The sequence below is a fragment of the Macaca thibetana genome, chromosome 4, assembly GCF_024542745.1.
Source record: "Macaca thibetana thibetana isolate TM-01 chromosome 4, ASM2454274v1, whole genome shotgun sequence".
In the NCBI taxonomy this organism is placed as follows: Eukaryota; Metazoa; Chordata; class Mammalia; order Primates; family Cercopithecidae; genus Macaca; species Macaca thibetana.
The window spans coordinates 44,943,430-44,962,224 of record NC_065581.1 but is presented as its reverse complement, the minus strand read 5'-3'; the positions used below and the strand labels follow the sequence as shown (position 1 = coordinate 44,962,224).

The 18,795-nt window shown below is 54.5% G+C and overlaps 2 protein-coding genes across 20 annotated transcripts in view; one reads left to right on the top strand and one right to left on the bottom strand.

Annotated features, from left to right (window-relative positions):
- Positions 1-18,795, top strand: part of MRPS18A (mitochondrial ribosomal protein S18A) — a 564,209-nt gene that overhangs the window by 215,514 nt on the left and 329,900 nt on the right. The window contains exon 1 of one of the 19 annotated variants that reach the window (XM_050787027.1): positions 9,433-9,436. The exons of the other annotated variants lie outside the window; for them this stretch is intronic. The gene's annotated coding sequence lies outside the window, so the exon portion shown is untranslated. Of the gene's footprint in view, positions 1-9,432; positions 9,437-18,795 lie in introns of those variants that run through there. 19 annotated transcript variants of the gene reach the window in all.
- Positions 9,446-11,973, bottom strand: LOC126952422 (uncharacterized protein C6orf223-like). Its single transcript, XM_050786999.1, is given in 5 exon segments — positions 9,446-9,732; positions 9,735-9,863; positions 10,415-10,489; positions 11,404-11,599; positions 11,846-11,973. Coding segments are annotated over 5 exon segments (768 nt in total). The 5' UTR covers positions 11,927-11,973.

Below are 18,795 nucleotides of genomic sequence, written 5' to 3'. Positions count from 1 at the left end.
ACCATAACTCATCTGGTGTGAGGTATCAGAGAGTTGGTGACTGGGAAAAGAGGAACTTGGAAGGGGAAGAATTCGTCAGTGTTTATCCAACTGGGCCCAGGGTAGGCAGCTCTAAATCGAGACAACTGGCCTGAAGCAGATGATGGGGGTCATGACAAAGAAAGACGGAGGAGGAAAGCTAGAAAGGATTATTTCAGGTACTGTCCCACCTGATCTAATGCCTGCAACCACCCAGTGAGCCCGAGGCTATGCTTTCCCTTATTTTGCAGATTAACAAACAGAAGCCCAGTTCTTGAGTCCAGAAGGGCACTTCTTCAGGCTCACCGAGCTTGAATGGCCCTGAGAATCTCCAAACTGCCTTTGCCTAGATGTCTGCAAATCTGTGGGTCTCAGATGGTGACTGCCAAAGTGGAAGGCAGTTTCTGTGCCTACTGTGGGTCTTTCTGACAGCAACACCTGTCCCCACAGTAGCACTACATCAGTTTTCCAGAAGTCTGGTTATATGGCTGGTCTCCCAGAATCTGCTCGCCCACTGGCAAACACATAAAACTGAATTTTAAACTTTCCACATCAGGGACCAAGTCTTGGTGACTACACAAAGCACCCAAGAATGTCAGCTAATATGTTTTGAGTGTGCACTATGTGCTTAGCACTGCTTTTAGCGGTTCAGATATATGAACTCATTCATTCCTCACACCAACCTGGGAGGGACATGCCACTGTTAGCCTCATTTTACAGGTGGAGAAACAGAAGCCTGGAGATGCTGAGTAACTTGCCCACAGTCTCACAGCTGACAAGTGGCCAAGAAGGATTCAAACACATGTATGCTGGCTCCAGTGGCTCCAGAAGTCTGGTGAGGGGCTACCTGAAGCACATTGCCCCCTGGAGTTAAGGACAGCTGGATCTGGGCCCCCGAAGCCTGCAGTCCATTTCTGGCTGCACCACCAATTAGCTGTATGACCTGAAGCACAACTCTTACTCCCTCTCTGAATCCCCATTTTCTCCCTGGTTGAATGAAAGGATTGAACTGGATGATCCCTAGCTCGGTTGGTTGCAGCTCTGACATTTCAAGAGGCTTCATCAGGCTAAAATAAGCACAAGAGCCACGCTGCGGTTGGGAAGGGCAGCCTGGGACGTGCGTGCGTGGAATCTGGGAGGCTCTCCGTGGTGAGGAGGTGTAGAGGGCTAATTGCGAGTGCATGAGCTCAGCTGGGGGCCACTTTCTCCACTCTGTGCCCACAGCTGGCTGTGAGTCACTGATGGGTCACCAGCCACAGTGGGGCTGCTGGAGACAGGGCAGACCCTGAACACGGACAGAAGACAAGTCTGACCCGGTGCTGGGCTTAGGGGGCTCAGGGGACTTGCATGCTTTTCCTAGTCCCTGTCTAGTGCTACTGCACCCTACTAGGAAGGCACTCCATCTCCATCTCCCTGAGCACAGCACCCCTTTTCATGGCAGCTCTGCCAGCCCTGGCACTCTGCCACTCACCTCACATACACTGAGTACCCGTGCTGTGCCAGCACTGAGAGACCAAGGCAGGTAAGAGATGATCCCTGCTCTCAGGGAGCTTGCAGGCAAGGGGTCAGGGCCTGGCTATATGTCTCAGGCTTCTGAACCTGCCAGTGGGGGCTTGGAACTAGGGCACCTGCACACGTCCCAGAGCTGGAGCTGTTGAGGCACCTAACCCAGGCCTCTGCAGGATGGCCAGGTGCCAACCCCACTCCTAACCCTGAGGAGGAGGCTGCCAGACAGGCCATGACCTCAGGACAGACGTGTGCCAAAGGGTCACCCCTGGGAAAGTGGCCCAAAGGGGATTCTAGAAAGCGACCTCCTTGGGAAAGTTGGGAAGGTATGGGGAGGGGAGTCAGGGCTGAGCTTCTCTCAAGACACTTCTCCTTGCCCTGTTATGAGTGTCTTCCAGCATGACCTGTCTGGGATTGCTAGAGAGATTCAAAGTGTGCTTTCCTGCCTATGTGCGTGTGCTGCGTGCGTCTCACTGAGCTCTTTGAGGATAGGGCCCATGGCTCGTTGCCTACCTGGGGTCTGGCATAGCGCCAGTCTCACAGACTCACTTCTGAGACAAACGTCAGAGGTCTCCAGTCTTCTGTCCAGCATGAGAAATTCTCTGTAGCAGTCACTGGTAAATTTTCATTCATTAATTCATTCACTCACCATTCATTGGTTCCTTCATTGAAGCAATAGCACCTCTGCAAAGCGCTACTTTTGCTCCTGCTTAAACTCATTCCTGAGGAACTCGTAGTCTTCTGGGACCATCCAATCGACATTGTGACCATCTGACTTTCAAGACTTCTTACTGTTGATGATTTAAAAACTGACTCCCTAAGTTCACTTTCTGCTGGCATTTCTTCTGCTCCTGGAGAACCAGTTTAACCCTCCTTTGCGTGGCAGCCTTCAGAGCATTCAAGGCATGCTCAACTCTCTTCCTTTCTTCCCCACTTCCCTTTTCCTTCTGCTCCCCTCCCTCCTCCCTCCCTTTCTTCCTCTCTCCTTCTCTCCCTCCTTCCCTCCTTTCCTCCCTCCTCCCTCCTTTCCTCCCTCCCTCCCTCTCTCTTTCTTTCCCTCTTTCCCTCCTTTCCTCCCTCCTCCCTCCTTTCCTCCCTCCCTTCCCCTCTCTCTCCTTCTCTCCCTCCTTCCCTCCTTTCCTCCCTCCTCCTACCTTTCCTCCCTCTCTTGTTCTCTCCCTCCTTCCTTCCTTTCTCCTTCCCTCCTCCCTTCCTCCCTCTTCCCTTCCTCCCTTCCTTTCCTCCCTCCCTCCCTCCCTCTCTCCTCTCCCTCTTTCCCTCCTTTCCTCCCTCCCTTCCCCTCTCTCTCCTTCTCTCCCTCCTTCCCTCCTTTCCTCCCTCCTCCTACCTTTCCTCCCTCTCTTGTTCTCTCCCTCCTTCCTTCCTTTCTCCTTCCCTCCTCCCTTCCTCCCTCTTCCCTTCCTCCCTTCCTTTCCTCCCTCCCTTCCTCCTCCCTCTCTCCTCTCCCTCTTTCCCTCCTTTCCTCCCTCCTCCCTCCCTTCCTCCCTCTCTCCTTCTCTCCCTCCTTCCCTCCTCCCTTCCTCCCTCTTCCCTTCCTCCCTTCCTTTCTTCCTCCCTTCCTCCCCTCCTCCCTCCCTTCCTTCCTTCCTTTTTTCTTCCTTCCCTCCTTCCTTTTTCTTTCCATGTATAGACAGTTATTGAGCTTCCAGAATGTGCCAGGCACCAGGAAAACAATGGTAAAAAGCACATACAGCCCTTGACCTCACGAAACTTACAGCCTAGTTAGGGAGGCTCCACAGATCAACCAAATGGGCAACTGCAAAGCTGCCTCTAGTAAGTGCAACCTCAAGACCAGGGAAAGGCATCATGTAGAGCATGTAAAAGTGGGATACCATCCACAGAAACTGGGATACCATCCACAGAAACTGGGATACCATCCACAGAAAGGACTTTCTTTCTTGGGGTTAAAACCCCCTGTGACATTTCCTCATATGATGGGGTTTCTGGACTCCTCCCTACCCTATCACCCTTTTTGTCACTGTCCCCTTGAGGGGGTTCCCGGATCTGGAACCACTGCTCCAGGAGGGCCTGGACAGCTTGGTACCCAGGGGGCACCCCCTCTCTGGTTGGACTCTGCCCTCCCATTAGTACAGCCCAAGTCTGCACGCTCATTGCTCCCTGAGGGGCAAGGCTCCTCCCAGAAATGTTCACACAAATTGTTCTTACGTGTGGCCTCCCCCAGACTGTGCTTGAGCTGTTGAGTGTCTGACATTGAGTTCGAGTCCTTGCGCTGGCCCTGTGAATGCTCATCTCTCTGATACGGCCTATTCCCCCCACCCAGCAGGTTCAGTTCCGAGTCTGGATTCTGCTGCTGGCTGTGAAGCCCAGGGATGCATTCCCTGCTAATGTGACCAGGAGAGTGTCTGCTTATCCTAGATTAGGTACCTACAGGCAGGTTCTCAGGGCATATGAGTGGTTGGGGGACTTATGGGCCTGAGCTATGGAGTGGCATCTGCCCTGGGGCTCCAGAAAGAGATGCACAGGGCCTGAGGCCTGAGCTAAGCAAGGTGCTGCTGTTCTGTGATCTCTGCCCCGGCTCCCACGCCCTTTCCCAGCCCATTATCAATACAGATGGGGGAGTGGGGCCAGATGCACGTGCATTTGTGTGTCTGTGTGGTGTGCATAGGCCTGTGTGTGCATGTGGGTGCAGTGTGTGAGCCTGTAGGAATTGCCTGATAGGCCTTGCTGTTGGCTGGCATCCACATTTTGCCACTGGTAACCCTGTCACTTGGAGGTAGGCAGGTCATCAGAGCTCTGGCTAGGGCTCCACTCACCTGCCCTGCCTAACAGCTACCCCAGGTGGCCCATCCGCCCTGCCTGCAGGGTCCAACTCACCACCCCAGCCTCCTCAGGAACCTGGCCAGGAGCCCCTCCTCAGTCCTTTACTTCTGCCCACCAGTCTGTCATTGCTGCTGGTGCCACACCCCCTCTCCCAGCCCCCAGCCCACTCCTTGCCTCAGCCCCCACAGGAAGCCTTTTAAAGAGACACCTGGCCCTGCTACTTCTCTGTTTATAACCCTTTCGTAGCTTGGTCTCCTATGAAGGAAGTCCAGACCTACCCTGCCCCTCGTGCCCAGCCCCAGCCAGCACCCCCAGCCTTAGCTTGCCCCACTCCCACTCCAGGCTGGGCCATCCTGCACGACTCTCACTTCCCTGCTGGAACTGCAGGGAACCGTGCTCCAGGCTCCAGGCCTTTGTGCAGGCTGCTCCTTCTGCCTAAAATCCTGGCCCCGCCAACTCACTTCAACTGTCACCCGCTCTTCATCCTTTCGGGCTCAGTTTAGACATTGGCTCCTCCAGGAAGCCCTCCCTGACGCTTCTCGCTCTCAGACTATAGGCTCTAGGAGGGCAGGGTCCATATGGGATTTTTTACAGCGTTTTCAGAGGTGAATACTCAATAAATCTTATTAAACGCATGAAATAATCTCTATGGATTTCCCATTTGATATCTGTAGAATGAAAATAATGCGATTTGACACAGAGGGTTCTGAAGAGGGCGATGGGAAATGATGTCTATGAATTTTCCAATACGGTGCTAGACATATAATAGGTGCTCCAGAAGCATAGTTCTAATTTTCCTGCCCTTTAATGTTTACGGGTAAACACATCTTTTCTGTTTAAAAAACTAAAATTTCGGAGTCCTTTTGACCTCAAAGCACAACTGGCTTCTTGCTGTCCAGGTTTCCACTCAAATGTCACCACCTCACACAGATATTTTTGGACCACCCCATATAAAACAGCGCCCCCACCCCACCCCATCACTCTCAACTCTAATACTTGCCACACCATGACCTGAGCTTTATGATTTTTTCACTTGTTGATCATCTGTCTTTCCTGCCTAGAATGTGAGCGCCATGAAGGCAGGGGACTTGGCTGACTTTTTCATTGCTGCAGCCTCAGTGCCCAGAGACGTGCCTGGCAACACAGTGGCTGCCTAGGGGTTTCCAGGGCCAAGGCTGTGGAGTCTCTAGGCACTCCCTGGGGACAAATGCCAGAGAGAGAGAGAGAGAGAGAGAGAGAGAGACAGAGAGAGAGAGAGAGACAGAGAGACAGACAGAGAGAGAGAGAGAGAGAGAGAGAGAGAGAGAGTGTTTGTGTGTGTGTCTCTGTTTGCGATGGAGGGCTAGAAGTCGGTGAGACATCTCTTCCCTTCCCTCATGGTGCATCTCAGGGAGGTGGGGACTTGGAGAAGACTCTCACAGCAGCTCCCCGCCATGTTCCCTAAGGGAAATCAGGAGCAATGGCCTCTCCAGGGCCATGCAGATGCAGGTTGCTTGGGGTGCAGGGGAAGGGGCAGCACCTCCTTTGTGGTGACCCTGGGCATTTGAAGCTGAACATGAGCCCCTTTAAGCACCCCTGGCTCACAGCATCAAGGAGAGGCTGGGGCACATCTGTGGTTTCTCCCTTGAAGGGATCTGCCCTGCTGCCCCAAGCTCGGAGCCCAGGCCTAGGCCTGCCTCTTATTGGTGACTTGTTTTTTTCCCTGGGCTGTATCTGCTCCTCTCTTCACTCTTGCCTTCCTGTCACCAGTGTCTGATGGGTCCTGTCCTACCTGCGTTCCCTGTTGGTACCAAATTCTCACACTTGTGGATGGAGTGGTGCAGCTCCCTGAGTCTCCTCTACCTATGCTGCCCGCCTTGGGCTTCCTGGGATCAGCCCCCAGCGCTCAGCCACTGCAGGGTGCTGCTGGCCCTCCTGCCCTACCACTCTGACCCTCCTCCGAGGCATGTGAGAGGGATTCCAGAGATGAGATCCCAGAGCCTGCCACCCAACCTGCTGCCTCCTCCCCACCGAGGAAGGACACTCTGTCTCCATTTGGCCCCTGCCACCCCTCTAAGGCGGCTCAGCATCAGACAAGCCTATCTCACCTCTGGCTTGGATGGGTGGGGAGGACAAAAGGTAGTGAGGGTTTGCCCAGGCTGTGACTTTGGACCCAAGTGTGGAAGGGAACCCCTGCTGGCTCAAGCCCCAGCCCCGGGCCCAGGGGTCCGAAATCACGGCCTCCTCCTTACAGCTGTTTGCACCCCTGGTTCTAGAGCTCCCAGTCCGGTCAGGGTCCCAGAATGTTTGAGCAGGAAAGGATTTCAGAGTTCAGACGTTTGTGAAGTGGACTGTGCAGTGCCCGGGAGCTGATCTGTATGCACACGTATGTGTGCATTCGTGTGTCATGGACTAACCGCTGGGACATGAAGCCCACCCCTATTTTGACCAAAGAAACCCCAACTTTTTTCCTATGTTACCACAGAGAACAGAGGTGCCACATGAGTTACAATTTAAACAAGAGGATTCATTGTTTGAAAAAAAGATTTGAAAATCAGGAAAGCTAAACAAAAGTCATTTTTACATATGGAGAAACTGAGGCCCATATGTGTAAATGGCTTCTCAAGGTCACAGTGGTGTCAGTGGCAGAGTTGGTACTGCACCAGGCTGCCTGGATCATAGACTGATGTTTTTGCCAAGACCGGCCGAAATGTTCCTCTCAGGAGGTGGCAGGTGGGGGCGGAGTGCCAGGAAGGCACCGTCCAAAGAAGTGGGTTAAGGTCACAGCCTCCCGACTCCCAAGGGCCCCCTGAGAACAGTTGCACTGGAAAGGTCACTTGAATATGAACTAGAGGCTTGAGGTTTTGGAGTGGAAAGGGGCAGGGTAAGGAAGAATAGAGTAGGGGGAGGGCGGGGGACAGGGATTCATCCTATGGGTTCCTCACACCTCCACTGGGAGCAGCGCCCCCACCCCAAGCACCTGATTTCAAAGTCTCCCCTCCACTGAAGGGAGGGGCAGAGGGAGCTCATGACTGGCATGGAGGGGGCTGGCTGGCCCTGAGGGAGTGACTGCTGGGATGGGGAGGCTGTGAAGCAGGGGCCTGAACTTTCTGTCTCAGGGGTACCTGTGGACACTCCTGGCTGTCAGTGGCAGAAATGGCACAGTAGGGGGCTCTGTGGCACTCACTGTGTTTCCCCCAGTGCTCAGCTGGGTACCCGGGAAATGCTATTGAATACACGGATTGTGTCCCTCCTCCCCCAGCACCCCCACAATCACCAGCCTCCTCCCTCTCCCTCCCCCTGTCCTTCAGAGCCTACAAGGACTGAGTTATTCTTAGTAGGTTTCATTCATCAAAGCGTGACAAATGGTGTCCTGGGAGGAATGCCTGGGCGCCATGGGGAGCCGGAGGGTGGGGTGGGGTGCAAATATCCCATTTGAGGGGAGAGGCCATTGCCTTCAGGGAGCTCCAGATGGAGGGGGAGACACAGCTGTGTCCTCATGAGAATCTCAGTAGATGCAGAAGACACAAAGAACCTAGTCCCAGGGGAGACACAGTCCCTGTCCTTTGGAGGAGGCCCCAGTCTGAAGCGGGGAGACAGCCCTGCCCTCAGGGAGCCCCAGTCTGAGGGGAGATACAACCCTGACTCAGGGAGCCCTAGTCTGAGGGGGGAACGCAACCCTGTCCTCAGGGAGCCCCAGACTGCGAGGAGACACAGCCCCGTCCTCAGGGATCCCCAGTCTGAGGGAGACACAGACCCATCCTCAGGGAGCCCCAGTCTGAGGGAGACACAGCCATGACTCAGGGAGCCCCAGTCTGAGGGAGACACAGCCCTGTCTTCAGGGAGCCCCAGACTGAGGGAGACACAGCCTTGCCCTCGGAGTGCTCCCTGTGGTGGAAGATAATCCTCCCACATTCCCCCCTTCTCAGCTCTTAGTGAAACCCCAGTCTGAAGGGAGAGATCCAGTTTCCTGTTCTCAACCAACCTCTAGTCTCATGGCAGAAAAATAGCTGCCATCCCTGCTGGAGAAGATAGGGTGCCACCCAAGTCACGTACTGAAACTCAAGATGACAAAAGGGAGTGCCGGAGGGGTATCCGGGAGCATGTGCAGCCACCTCGGCCACTGCATGTGGGAAACCTGACCATGACAGAGAATAGGGGGCTCCCAGACACACTTGACTGGGCACGCTTACCAAGAAACATGCAGACCACAAAGGGGCAGCAATCAGGGGGAATAAGATCCTGGCCCTGAGGAAAAGGATGAAGGCACAGGCCAGCGGGCTGGTCTAAATCAGAGGTCCACCTTCATTGGGAGGGCAGCCGGAGAAGCCACATTGTCTGCAGCCTCTCACATTCAACCTAAAACCTATGTACTCATTGCAAGCCAAACAAAACCTCACTGAAGATAAAACGTGGCCCAAGGCCATGACTTTGCAACCCCCTGGACCTCAGGAAAGAATTCCTGATAGAGAAGAGCTCTGAGCCTGGTTTGGGGAAGGAGCTGATGGCCAAGCTACCCCTTTAATTCTGGCCTTCAGGCCTGGCTTCTATCTTCAGGGCCTCTCTCACCCTCCCGGACATGGGAGGCCAGAGCCACCTCACTCCTCACCAGCTTCCCTACGACCAGCAGGCTACAGCTGGCCAGCGGGCGGGGCCTCCGTGTCTGTGGTGGGGATGTCACCTTTCTTGGCAGGAAGGTAATTTCCCTGACAGGGGAGGGAGCCCGTTGTGCTGCTCATAAAGCCACTGTTAAACGAGCGGGTCTGGGAGTTCTGGCTGGGCGGGCTTCCCTTCCCTTCTCCGTGCCCAAACGTGGGTACTGCTGCCCTGCGTGCCTTTGCCACTCCTCCCACTGAAGACTAATTTTCCAGTAGACCTCAGTGTTTCTGTCAACGAAATAGGTCCTTGGCCCCTCCCCACTCTCCCAGTCTCTTCCAGCAGAGATCTTCTAGGACTGTAGGTTTAGCGGAGGGGCCGGCTTCGGTCTCCCCAAGTTCTAACCCCCAGTGAGGCCTCACAGCTCTCTTGGGACTGAGGGGCAGTCCCGGAGGGCGGCAGGAGGCGGCAGCCAGTGGTCCTGGGGACCGCGAGGTGGGTCGGGCGTGGCGAAGGGAGGGTTCTGGGACCGGGGAGCGGCGGCCTAATTACGGCGCGTTGGCCCAGCGCCGCGGAGCGCCGCGGATGACAGCGGCGGTGGGTAATTAGAGCGCATTAGCCGTGCCCCTGCAATCCTGTAATTTTTCCTCGCGCTCGGGGTGTGTTGTAGGAGGCGAAGCGATGCCGGCTTGGCTGAGTCAGACTCTCGGAAGCCCAGGAGGGGACGCAGGGGGCGGCAGAGGCCGCGAAGAAGGGACTCCCGCCGGGGGAGGTGCAGACGCAGTCCTCTAGGAGTCACCTGTCCCGGGCTCTTCGGCGCGCGCGCCCCGTCGGCGGCGGGAAGGGGGCGTGACCTGCGTCTCCTCCCGCCGCCGCCGCGCGCTCTGCCAGCCCGCGAGTCCTCCGTATCCAGGCCAGCGTTTTCACCCAGCCACGTGCCCTGCCCCTGGTGCGCAGGTGGACTGGAAAAGAGGAAGGCAAACGCAGTGGCCAGGCGGAGACCTCCCAAATCCCACGTCTCCCCGAGAATCAGAGACGGGCTCAGACTAGGGCAGCCATAAGAAAAAACGTCAACTACATCTCGAGGGAGTGAGGTGGAGTGGGGCCGCTTGCTCTAGTCGAGCCCTGACATCGATTCTGCGGGGGCGGGGGGGAGTCGGCGCGGGGCTGGGGCTGGGAGGGGAGTTTATTTATTAGCCAGATTAGCCAGCATTAATGGGGGAGCGGTGGCGGCCGGCGGCAGCAGGGACATAGCTGGCATAGCTGGCATAGCGGCGGGGCCTCCCGCGGCGCGGGGCTCCGCGGCTTCAAAGGGGCTTAAAGAGGCCCTTGGTGGCACTGCCACGGCCCCGCGGGGGAGGGCGTGGGCGCGGGCGGCGGGGGAGAAGGCGGCCATTGTGCACCGAGGGATTAGGGCTCTGGCCTGGAAGGAATTTTAAACTGCCGCGAGCCGGAGCCCCAGGACTCTCCTCCTGCCCCACCCCTGCCCTCCGGAGCACGCAGAGGTGTTTACCTGCTTTCCCACGTCTGGGGTGGAGGGGGTGTCCTCTCTCCTCCCTCAAACTGTAGGCACCTAGGGTTACCAGGTTTGGCAAATAAAAACGCAGGAGGTCCAGTTAAACTGAATACTTTAAATAGCGTAAGTCTGTCCCAAATATTGTATGGGACAGACTTATGCTAAACTATTATTCGTTGTTTATCTGATATTCAATTTAATTGGATGTCTTGTATTTTGTTTTTCCTGGCAGCCCTTGAGGCACTGAAATGTCTAATCCATGTCTAGAAACAGATTGATGGTTCCCGAAAATCCAGTGGGTCTCCCCCATTTGAGAGATCCCTAAAGGCAGGGGTCATGTCTCTCCCCTTACACTGGGAGTTTCCTGAAGCCAGATGCTGAATTTCACCCTAAAGAAGGCAGCTGAGAGCACTATATGTGGCCCCACCAGACTGGGAGCTTCCTGAGGACAGGGCTAAATTTCACCCATGAGAGTAACACTTCAAGGTCAGTGTCTGTGACCTGTGACACTGGGGTTTCCTGAGGCATGGTCTGTGTGCTTCCTAGAGGGCAAGTCTGTGTCTCCTGCCTCACCCCTCACTCTCCCACCCCCACCCCCACCCCCACCCCAGGCTGCTGGAGGCTCCTCCTCCATTAGTGTTGCTTACTGCCCATAGGGGGTGCTAGGGCCCCAGCTGACTGGCCTACAGATGGATGGGACCTGTTTATTGGGACTCAGGGCTTCAGTCCTTTGGGGTTGATGCACTTGGAAATAATGGAGGTGGGGTCCCCATCCTGTGAGGCTTGCTCAGACAGTTGAGGGCCAGGTCTGCCAGGGCCAGAGGCAGTGGCCAGCATGTGGGAGAAGCTCTGGTTGCTGGGTACCCTTGGTTTCTTCCGGGAAGGACAGTGTGGCCCTTGGTGCAGAACATCCGCCCACCTCCTCTCATAACCATTGAAACCAAGTCCCAGTCCTCCATCAGCCTCTCCAGACCCCACTGCCTAACCTTTGCTTGTGCTGTTCTTTCTGCCAGAAACACTCTCTCTTCCTGCTTTGAGGACAGCTGAAGTCTCGCCACTTCTTCTGGATGCTCTGACCATCAGTGAGGTGGGCTGCTTGTGCCTGGGGATCTTCTGGTGAAAAGAACCCTCGTCCACTCCCTCTTTCCTTAACAGCTTTGGCCACAGGGGCCAAAGAGGGGGCTAAGGTGGGGGAGGGGAGAGACAGGAACACTAGGGGAGCATAGACAGAAGGGGAGCAAGAATAGGAACCTCCTTCCCCCCAACCCATCCCCCTGAAGCCCCTTCCCAAGTCCCTTCATCCCCTCAGGGCCTCTGAACTCTTTCCCCTTGAAGCTGAGGGAAGCCCTGGAGAAGCGCTTTCCCACGGTCACAGCCTCAACAAACCCCTGCCCCCTTCTCCTTTGACTGCAGCCACCTCAGTCTCACCCTCCGCAGAATGCAGGCCCACTCCATCACTGAAGGGCCTCCTCCTTGGGCCAGGGCGCCTGCTTCTGCCAGTGGCATCATCACCCCACTTCTCAGCCGCCAGTCATCAGGTTGGCAATTAGCTACTTCCTCTCAGCTGCATGAGGCCACCAAACGTCACAGCTCCTCCCCTGGCCTGCCGCGGCAGGAGTGCTGGGTGCTGCCCCCTACCCTTTGTAGTCAGTGCCAAGTCCTGGCTCAGTCCCCCTTCCCTACAACCTACTGAGTGCTAGGGCAATGAGCCTCCCATCTGGAGAGCTGAAAGCCTCGCTGCTTTCTCCCCGCTTCAAACCTCCTCCCCCATGTCACCCTATCCCATTGGGTGAGGACACTCCTGCTGCCTGGGTGGGGTGATGCCTGCTCAAGGGCACTAGCAGCCTGGGTGGGGCTTGAGACTCAGGTGTCTCTGTTCCCAGTCAAAGGCGGTTTTCACCAGCCCCTTCCCTGGGGCCCAGGAGTCTGAACTGAAGTTGGTGGCAGTTATTTGGGAAGGGGAGAGAAATGGGGACTCATTCTACAGACCCCCAAACATGCAGGGGGCAGGCCCTTCATGAACACCCACATGGGCTCATTCGCCTGTGCCTAGGCACACACAGTCACAACCTAGGCAATGTATATTCCACCGCAGCGTGCCCATATGTGCCCCAGGTGGGCAAGTAAGCCCACTTGTCCAGACACCCCTCATGCCCACACAGCCCTCCTCCAGCTGCGTGCATGCAAGCCCACTGGCATACAGTACTCAAAAAGGCAGTGAGCGTGCTGCCACTCAAAAAACAAAATTGGGACCCCACAGAGGAATCTAGAAGCATGGGAGGGGAGGAGAGACCACCCCAACACTTGCTACCCCACAGACCAGGGAATCTTCCTGGGGAAGGATGGGAGGAAGACTGCACTTCAAGGATATGTGTGGGGTGCGCAGGTGGGCCGTGGTGGGAGCAGTTGTGTTTGAGTCTGGGTGGGGGCAGAGGATCTGGATTTCCAGAGAGAACTGAAAAATTCCAACATGTATAAACAAAGGCATGGAATCTTAGGCAGATCGCTTAACTCCCTGGGGCCTCAGTGACTGCATCTGTAAAATGGGAATAATGAGAACACCATTTGAACTTGGTTGTCAAGTTTATTTTATTTTTATTTATTTATTTATTTTTAGAGACACGGTCTAATGTTGTCACCCTGGCTGGAGTGCAGTGGTGCAATCATGGCTCACTGCAGCCTCAACCTCCTGGGCTTAAGTGATCCTCTCACGTTAGCCTCATAAGTAGCTAGGACTACAGATGTGCCCCATCATGCCCAGCTAATTTTACAACTTTTGTAGAGATGGAGTCTTGCTGTGTTGCCCAGGCTGGTCTTGAATTCCTGGGCTCAAGCGATCTTCCTGTCTCAGCCTCCCAAAATACTGGGCTTATAGGCATGAGCCACCATACCTGGCCTGATTGTGAAATTTAAATGAGATAACCTGGCTCAGAGCAGGCCCTGAGCTGACATTACTATGGGGAGACCTTCCCAATATCCTCTCACTTGATGGTGGGCTTGCCTAAGAGAGCTGCCCTAGGGAGATAAGAAGCCCTTATTCTGGACCTTACCTGACTGACCATGTGCTCCCCCTGTTTTTCTTTGATTTCTGGGGTCCAGCCCCAGCCAAGGTGGAGGATACAGGTTGAGAGGCATGGCAGGGTATAGGGATGGGTGATTGGGTGCTCCTTTGGACTAGACTGGGGGTGGGGCTAGGGAAGGGCTGGCTACCTTCCCTGCCCCTACCTGGCTGGCACAATAGGTAAGTGAGTGCTGACTTTTATCCCTGGGAAAGGAGGAGTCAGGCAGTGTCTCTCTGTCCAGGCAAATGGGATGCAAGGGTCAGGAGCATGGGTGGAGGGGGCTTCTAGGAATAGTCCTGGAAGAAGACCTGGGAACAGGCACTACTGACAGGAGCTACTGCCTGGGCCTACCAGCCTCTACCCCAACTCAACAAATATCCTTGTCCTTCTTTCTCAGAGTCTGTAACCACCAGCTGCTCTTCCAGATTCATGAGGCAAGGCCTGCCTGCTCACCTGGCTGGCCCCAAGCACCTCTTCAACCTGCTGCCACCGTCCTGCCTCGCTGCCCTTCTCAGCTCATCCAGCAGGGTCTCCAAGTCATGGAAAAAGAAGCATGTATACACACGTGCTCATATACACATGCCCACAGCCGCATAAGCACACCCAGAAACACCATCGCAGACATGTTCTCACAAGCACATGCACACAACACACTCACTACCCCTCACTCGTATACACATGAATACACACACACTCATGCGCACTCACAGTCTTACACACACACACACACACACAGAGAGTTATAATCACTGCTGTTGGATGAATTGTGCCCCCCACCCCCGTGCTAAAAAGATATGTTAGAGTCCTAACCCCCAGTACCTGGGGATGTGACCGTAGTTGGAAATAGAGTGTTTGTAGATGTAATCAAATTAAGATGAGCTCTTACTGGATTAGAGTGGGTCCTAAATCCAGTGACTGGTGTCCTTATAAGGAGAAAAAGATTTGAAAACAGAGACATGGAGACACAGAGCGGAAGGCCATGTGATGATGGAGTCAGAGATTGGAGTGATGCAGCTGCAAGCCAAGAAATACCAAGGTACTGGAAGCCCCCAGAAATAAGGAGAGAGGCATGGAACAATCTCCATCAGAGCCTCCGGAAGAAACAGACTCTGCCAACACCTTGATTGCAGACTTTTGGCCCCCTTCACTGTGCGAGAATACATTTCTATTGTTTTAAACTACTGAGTCACCAAGTCTGTGGTACTGTGTTATGGCAGCCCCGGCAACAAATCCAATCACACACACACACACACACACACACACACACACACACACACACACACACACATGGCTGGCTCCAGGCTCAGTGATGAGCTCAGAGGAGTTCCCCTCGGGAGCTGCTCTTTCTCTGTCATCCTTCCTTTGTGGTTGGTCCAGTGGATCCACAAAAGCTCATGGCCCAGAGCAGAAGTTCAGTCATTTTTAATTCCTCTTCCCTGGAGTTCTTAACCACGTGTTGCCCTCAAAATCTGCTCTCAAGATTTGGGTTGTCATATTTAGGAGCACCAGAAAACGTACAGGAATACTGTGTCTGCTTGCATCATATTAGTTAAAAACTGGAGATAACCTAAATGTCCCAGAATAGGTACATAAACCATGGCATATCCGCTTAATGGAATACTACACAGCAATACAAAAGGAAAACCTGGTGTTATTTGAGCAACATGGATGAACTTCACAGACATAATACTGCACAGCACGAGGCAGACACAAAAGAGTGCATACACTGTGATTCCATTTACATGAGATTCACCAACAGGCAAAGCAGATCTGTGGGGACAGAAGTCAGAATAGTGGTGACCTCTGGAAGGTGGAATTGACTGGGAGGGGCTACAGGGAGCCTCCTGGGGTGCTGAAAACATTCTGCGCTTGTACTGGGTGGTGGTTATGTGGGCATTATATAAAATTCACCAAGCTGCACCCTTACGACTTGTACAATTTGATGCACAAATCTGACATCTCAGTAAGAAGTAAATTTTACAAAGTACCAAAGAAGTGAATGACCAGAAGCCACCAGACTGTTTTCTGGGGGCATTTATAGCTACAGTCTGGACCCTTTAGGCCACAGAAAGGCTTGGTCCCTGGGACAGCCATGTGTGGTGTCATCGTTCAGTGCATGTGGGAGGGAATTCCACTCTTCAGTTGTGACGGGGCTGGAGACACACACACACACACACACACGCACACGTATACCTCTTGGCAGCTTCCCATCCTCATTCGCAGTTGCAGGTTTGAGCAGGTATATCCCCCAGGTCCCCTGAAGCCAGTCTCTGAAGCTGTCGAGGGTCCCCCAGGTCGACAGACCAGTGGCCTGGGGCGGGTAGCTAGTGAGAGGGACCTTCCTCCCTCTTCGTCCATAGCTCTACAGTGGACTGGCCTGGGGGGGGGGGGGTGGCTGCAGGGCTTGCCTTAACCCCTGCTGCACTGGTGTCCTCGGGCCTGGGGCCTCTTGTATGACTGACTTTCCATAATATTTGTTGACTCTAAATGTCCAGCCTGGGGCTGCCTGGGAAGGCCAGGATGTCAAGACAGCCAGACCATTAAGACATTAGTCTTTGGGAGAGGAATGGGAGGTGCACGAGATCCCACTGCATTTGGCTTCTCCAAAGAAAGCCTAAATGCGGTGATTTCTTCCACAAGAAAACTCCAAATGAAAAAGAACAGCTACATTTACTCAGGTTTTGTGATCTGACTGGCATGAACCAAACATCTTTGAGGTGTGTGGCAGTGTTGCCATTACACAGACAAGAAAACAGAGGCTCTGAGATATTGAGTAAAACCCCCAGGGTCACACAAGAAACTCAAGAGAGGACAAGTGGCATGATCATTCCTTCCAACTGGGGCTCCCTGAGGACGGGGCTGCGTCTCCCCTCAGACTGGGGCTCCCTGAGTCAGGGCTGTGTCTCCCCTCAGTCTGAGCCCTATCTAGGAGGGGCTTAGAGGAGGAGCTGGCCTTGAACCTGCCAGCATCCACACTGGTCTCCTGGAGGGTCTGGAAGGGGCTGCTGACTTGGCCACCCCTGCTCTTTCTCACCCTGGCTGTCGCCCCTGGTTCTAGCCCAGGGCTCTGCCTACAGGAATGCCATAGTGTGGGGCCATGATTCTGAGGGTCAAGAGGGAAGTGGGGGAGGGTATGCAACAAAGGAAGCTGTCCCTTGGTGGCTGTGCTGAGGTCAGTGGGAGGTCCCCACATCTTCCCTCCCTTCCTGACCGGGTCCACTGGGGGTCAGGACCACCCAGCCGATCCATGCCAGAGCCACACTGAGCAGAGGCCTGGCTGGACCCTGCCCTTCCCAGGAGGAGCAGCTGGGAGAAGGGCTCCATTTGTGGAGGGGGCAGGGTGGAGGGCGGCCTCCTGCAATGTCCAGGAGTAGGTGCTCCTTACTCTGCCCATGCCTCGCCAGCAAGAGCTGATCATGTGATGGGGGCCAGGTGACAGGTGTAATAGGATACGACATCCTCCTCGGCCTGCCCGGTGCCTATATTAAGTTCCGTGCCCTGGCATTCCCCTGCCCCTGCCCCCAGGACTTTCCCTCCTCCCTCAACGGATACCACACTGCAGATAAAGGAGCCATCCCTCCTTCCCAGCCCCACTGTCTGAGGAAAGGGGCAGGGGCCTAATGAGGTCAGAGCCCATGGGTGGGGGAGCAGATGCAGTAAATTTAGGCTTTGGGTGATAATGAGCTGCAGAGGTGAGTGCCTGGGAGGGCCTTGGCAACCCTCAGACTCAGTCCTCCTCCCACAACCACCCACACATCACCTAGGTGCTCACAAGGGCACACGAAGAATGTACTCACCAGCAGCAGAGACACAGGTTTACACTCTTTTAATTTTTATTTTTTAGAGACAGGGTCTCACTCTGTCACCCAGGCTGGAGTGCAGTGGCACAGTCTTAGCTCACTGTAGGCTTGACCTTCCCGACTCAAGCGATCCTCTGGCCTCAGACTCCTGAGTGGCTGAGAACACAGTCATGTGTCATCATGCCTGGCTAATTTAACAATTTTTTTTTTTTTGGTAGAGAAAGGGGTCTTACTATGTTGCCCAGGCTGGTCTTGAACTCCTGAACTCAAGAGGTCATCCTGCCTTGCCCATCCAAATTGCTGGGATTACAGGTGTGAGCCACTGCACCTGGCGTAGGTTTACATTCTTACAGGCCAATCCATATATACCCATACACCCAGGAGCCCCCAGCAGTCCATTATTACCATGATAACCTTATTCAGGAACTCATGTGTACACACCTCGCTATGCGTGCAGACATTCATGCATGCTTGCACACTCATGTGCTCACATGCATGCCACCCACTCCTGTTGGCATTTCTCCTAAGCCCCCGAGTCTATGGCAGAAGCATGTAGTCTGGGAGCTACAGGGCATTTGCACTGCATTAAAGGGCTCAGTCCCTGCCCCCTCAATGGAACTCACCACCCCAGGAGCCCCAGGAAGCCCTGCCTTTTCTCCAGGGTGAGGGCAAGGGGCAGAGACAGGGTTTATTAATAAACCTGTTCCTGACTGGAAAGGCCTATGTAGAAGCCCCAATCTCAAGCCAATCAGAGCAGAGCTTTCCAGGAATGTCACCCCGAGCAAGCCTTCCTCTGACTCCAGGATTATTTCTCACCCCTGACTTCATCCCCTTGGTGTGTGTGTGGCTCCTGCCAGGCTCCACTGGCTCTGCCCGGCAGGCCTGCTGTCACCTGGCAGCTGACATCTACCCTGGCCACTGCCCAGAGAAGGTCACACAGCACATGGGTGGTGGGGCCAGGATTAGAACTGCATTTGCTGTCACTCAGTCTTGCTCCACCCCACTCCTCCAAACAGAGCACAGCTGAGCCTGCTGTGTTGGGAGTGCAGCATGCCCTCTGCCTTAATACCCACCCATGGCATCATGACACTGCCCTCCCTCTGAGTGGGGAGGAAGCTGAGAGCCACTGGCCCTGAAGGCGGAGAGCCTGAGCCAGTCGGGTTTCTGGTACTTACTGGCCTTATGACCTTGCACAGGCAGGATCTGACTTGCTTGTGGTTCAGTGTCATCCTTTGTAAAATGAGGATACCACATGAAGGCAGCTGTGAGGATTAAGAATGTGTGAGGCTGGTGTCTGCTCTTAAGGATTGTACAGGATGGTAAAGTAAAGGGTGTCTATGTTCTTGCCTTTATTGCTAATTCCATTCTCACCTTCATCACCCATACCACCTAACACCTCCACTGTCACACCATCATCGCTACTTCCTCCAGCACTGACATAGCTACCATTGCCACCAGCACCACCAGACCACTCCCTCCCCTGTTGCTACTTCCATCACAACCACCGTGGTGCTAT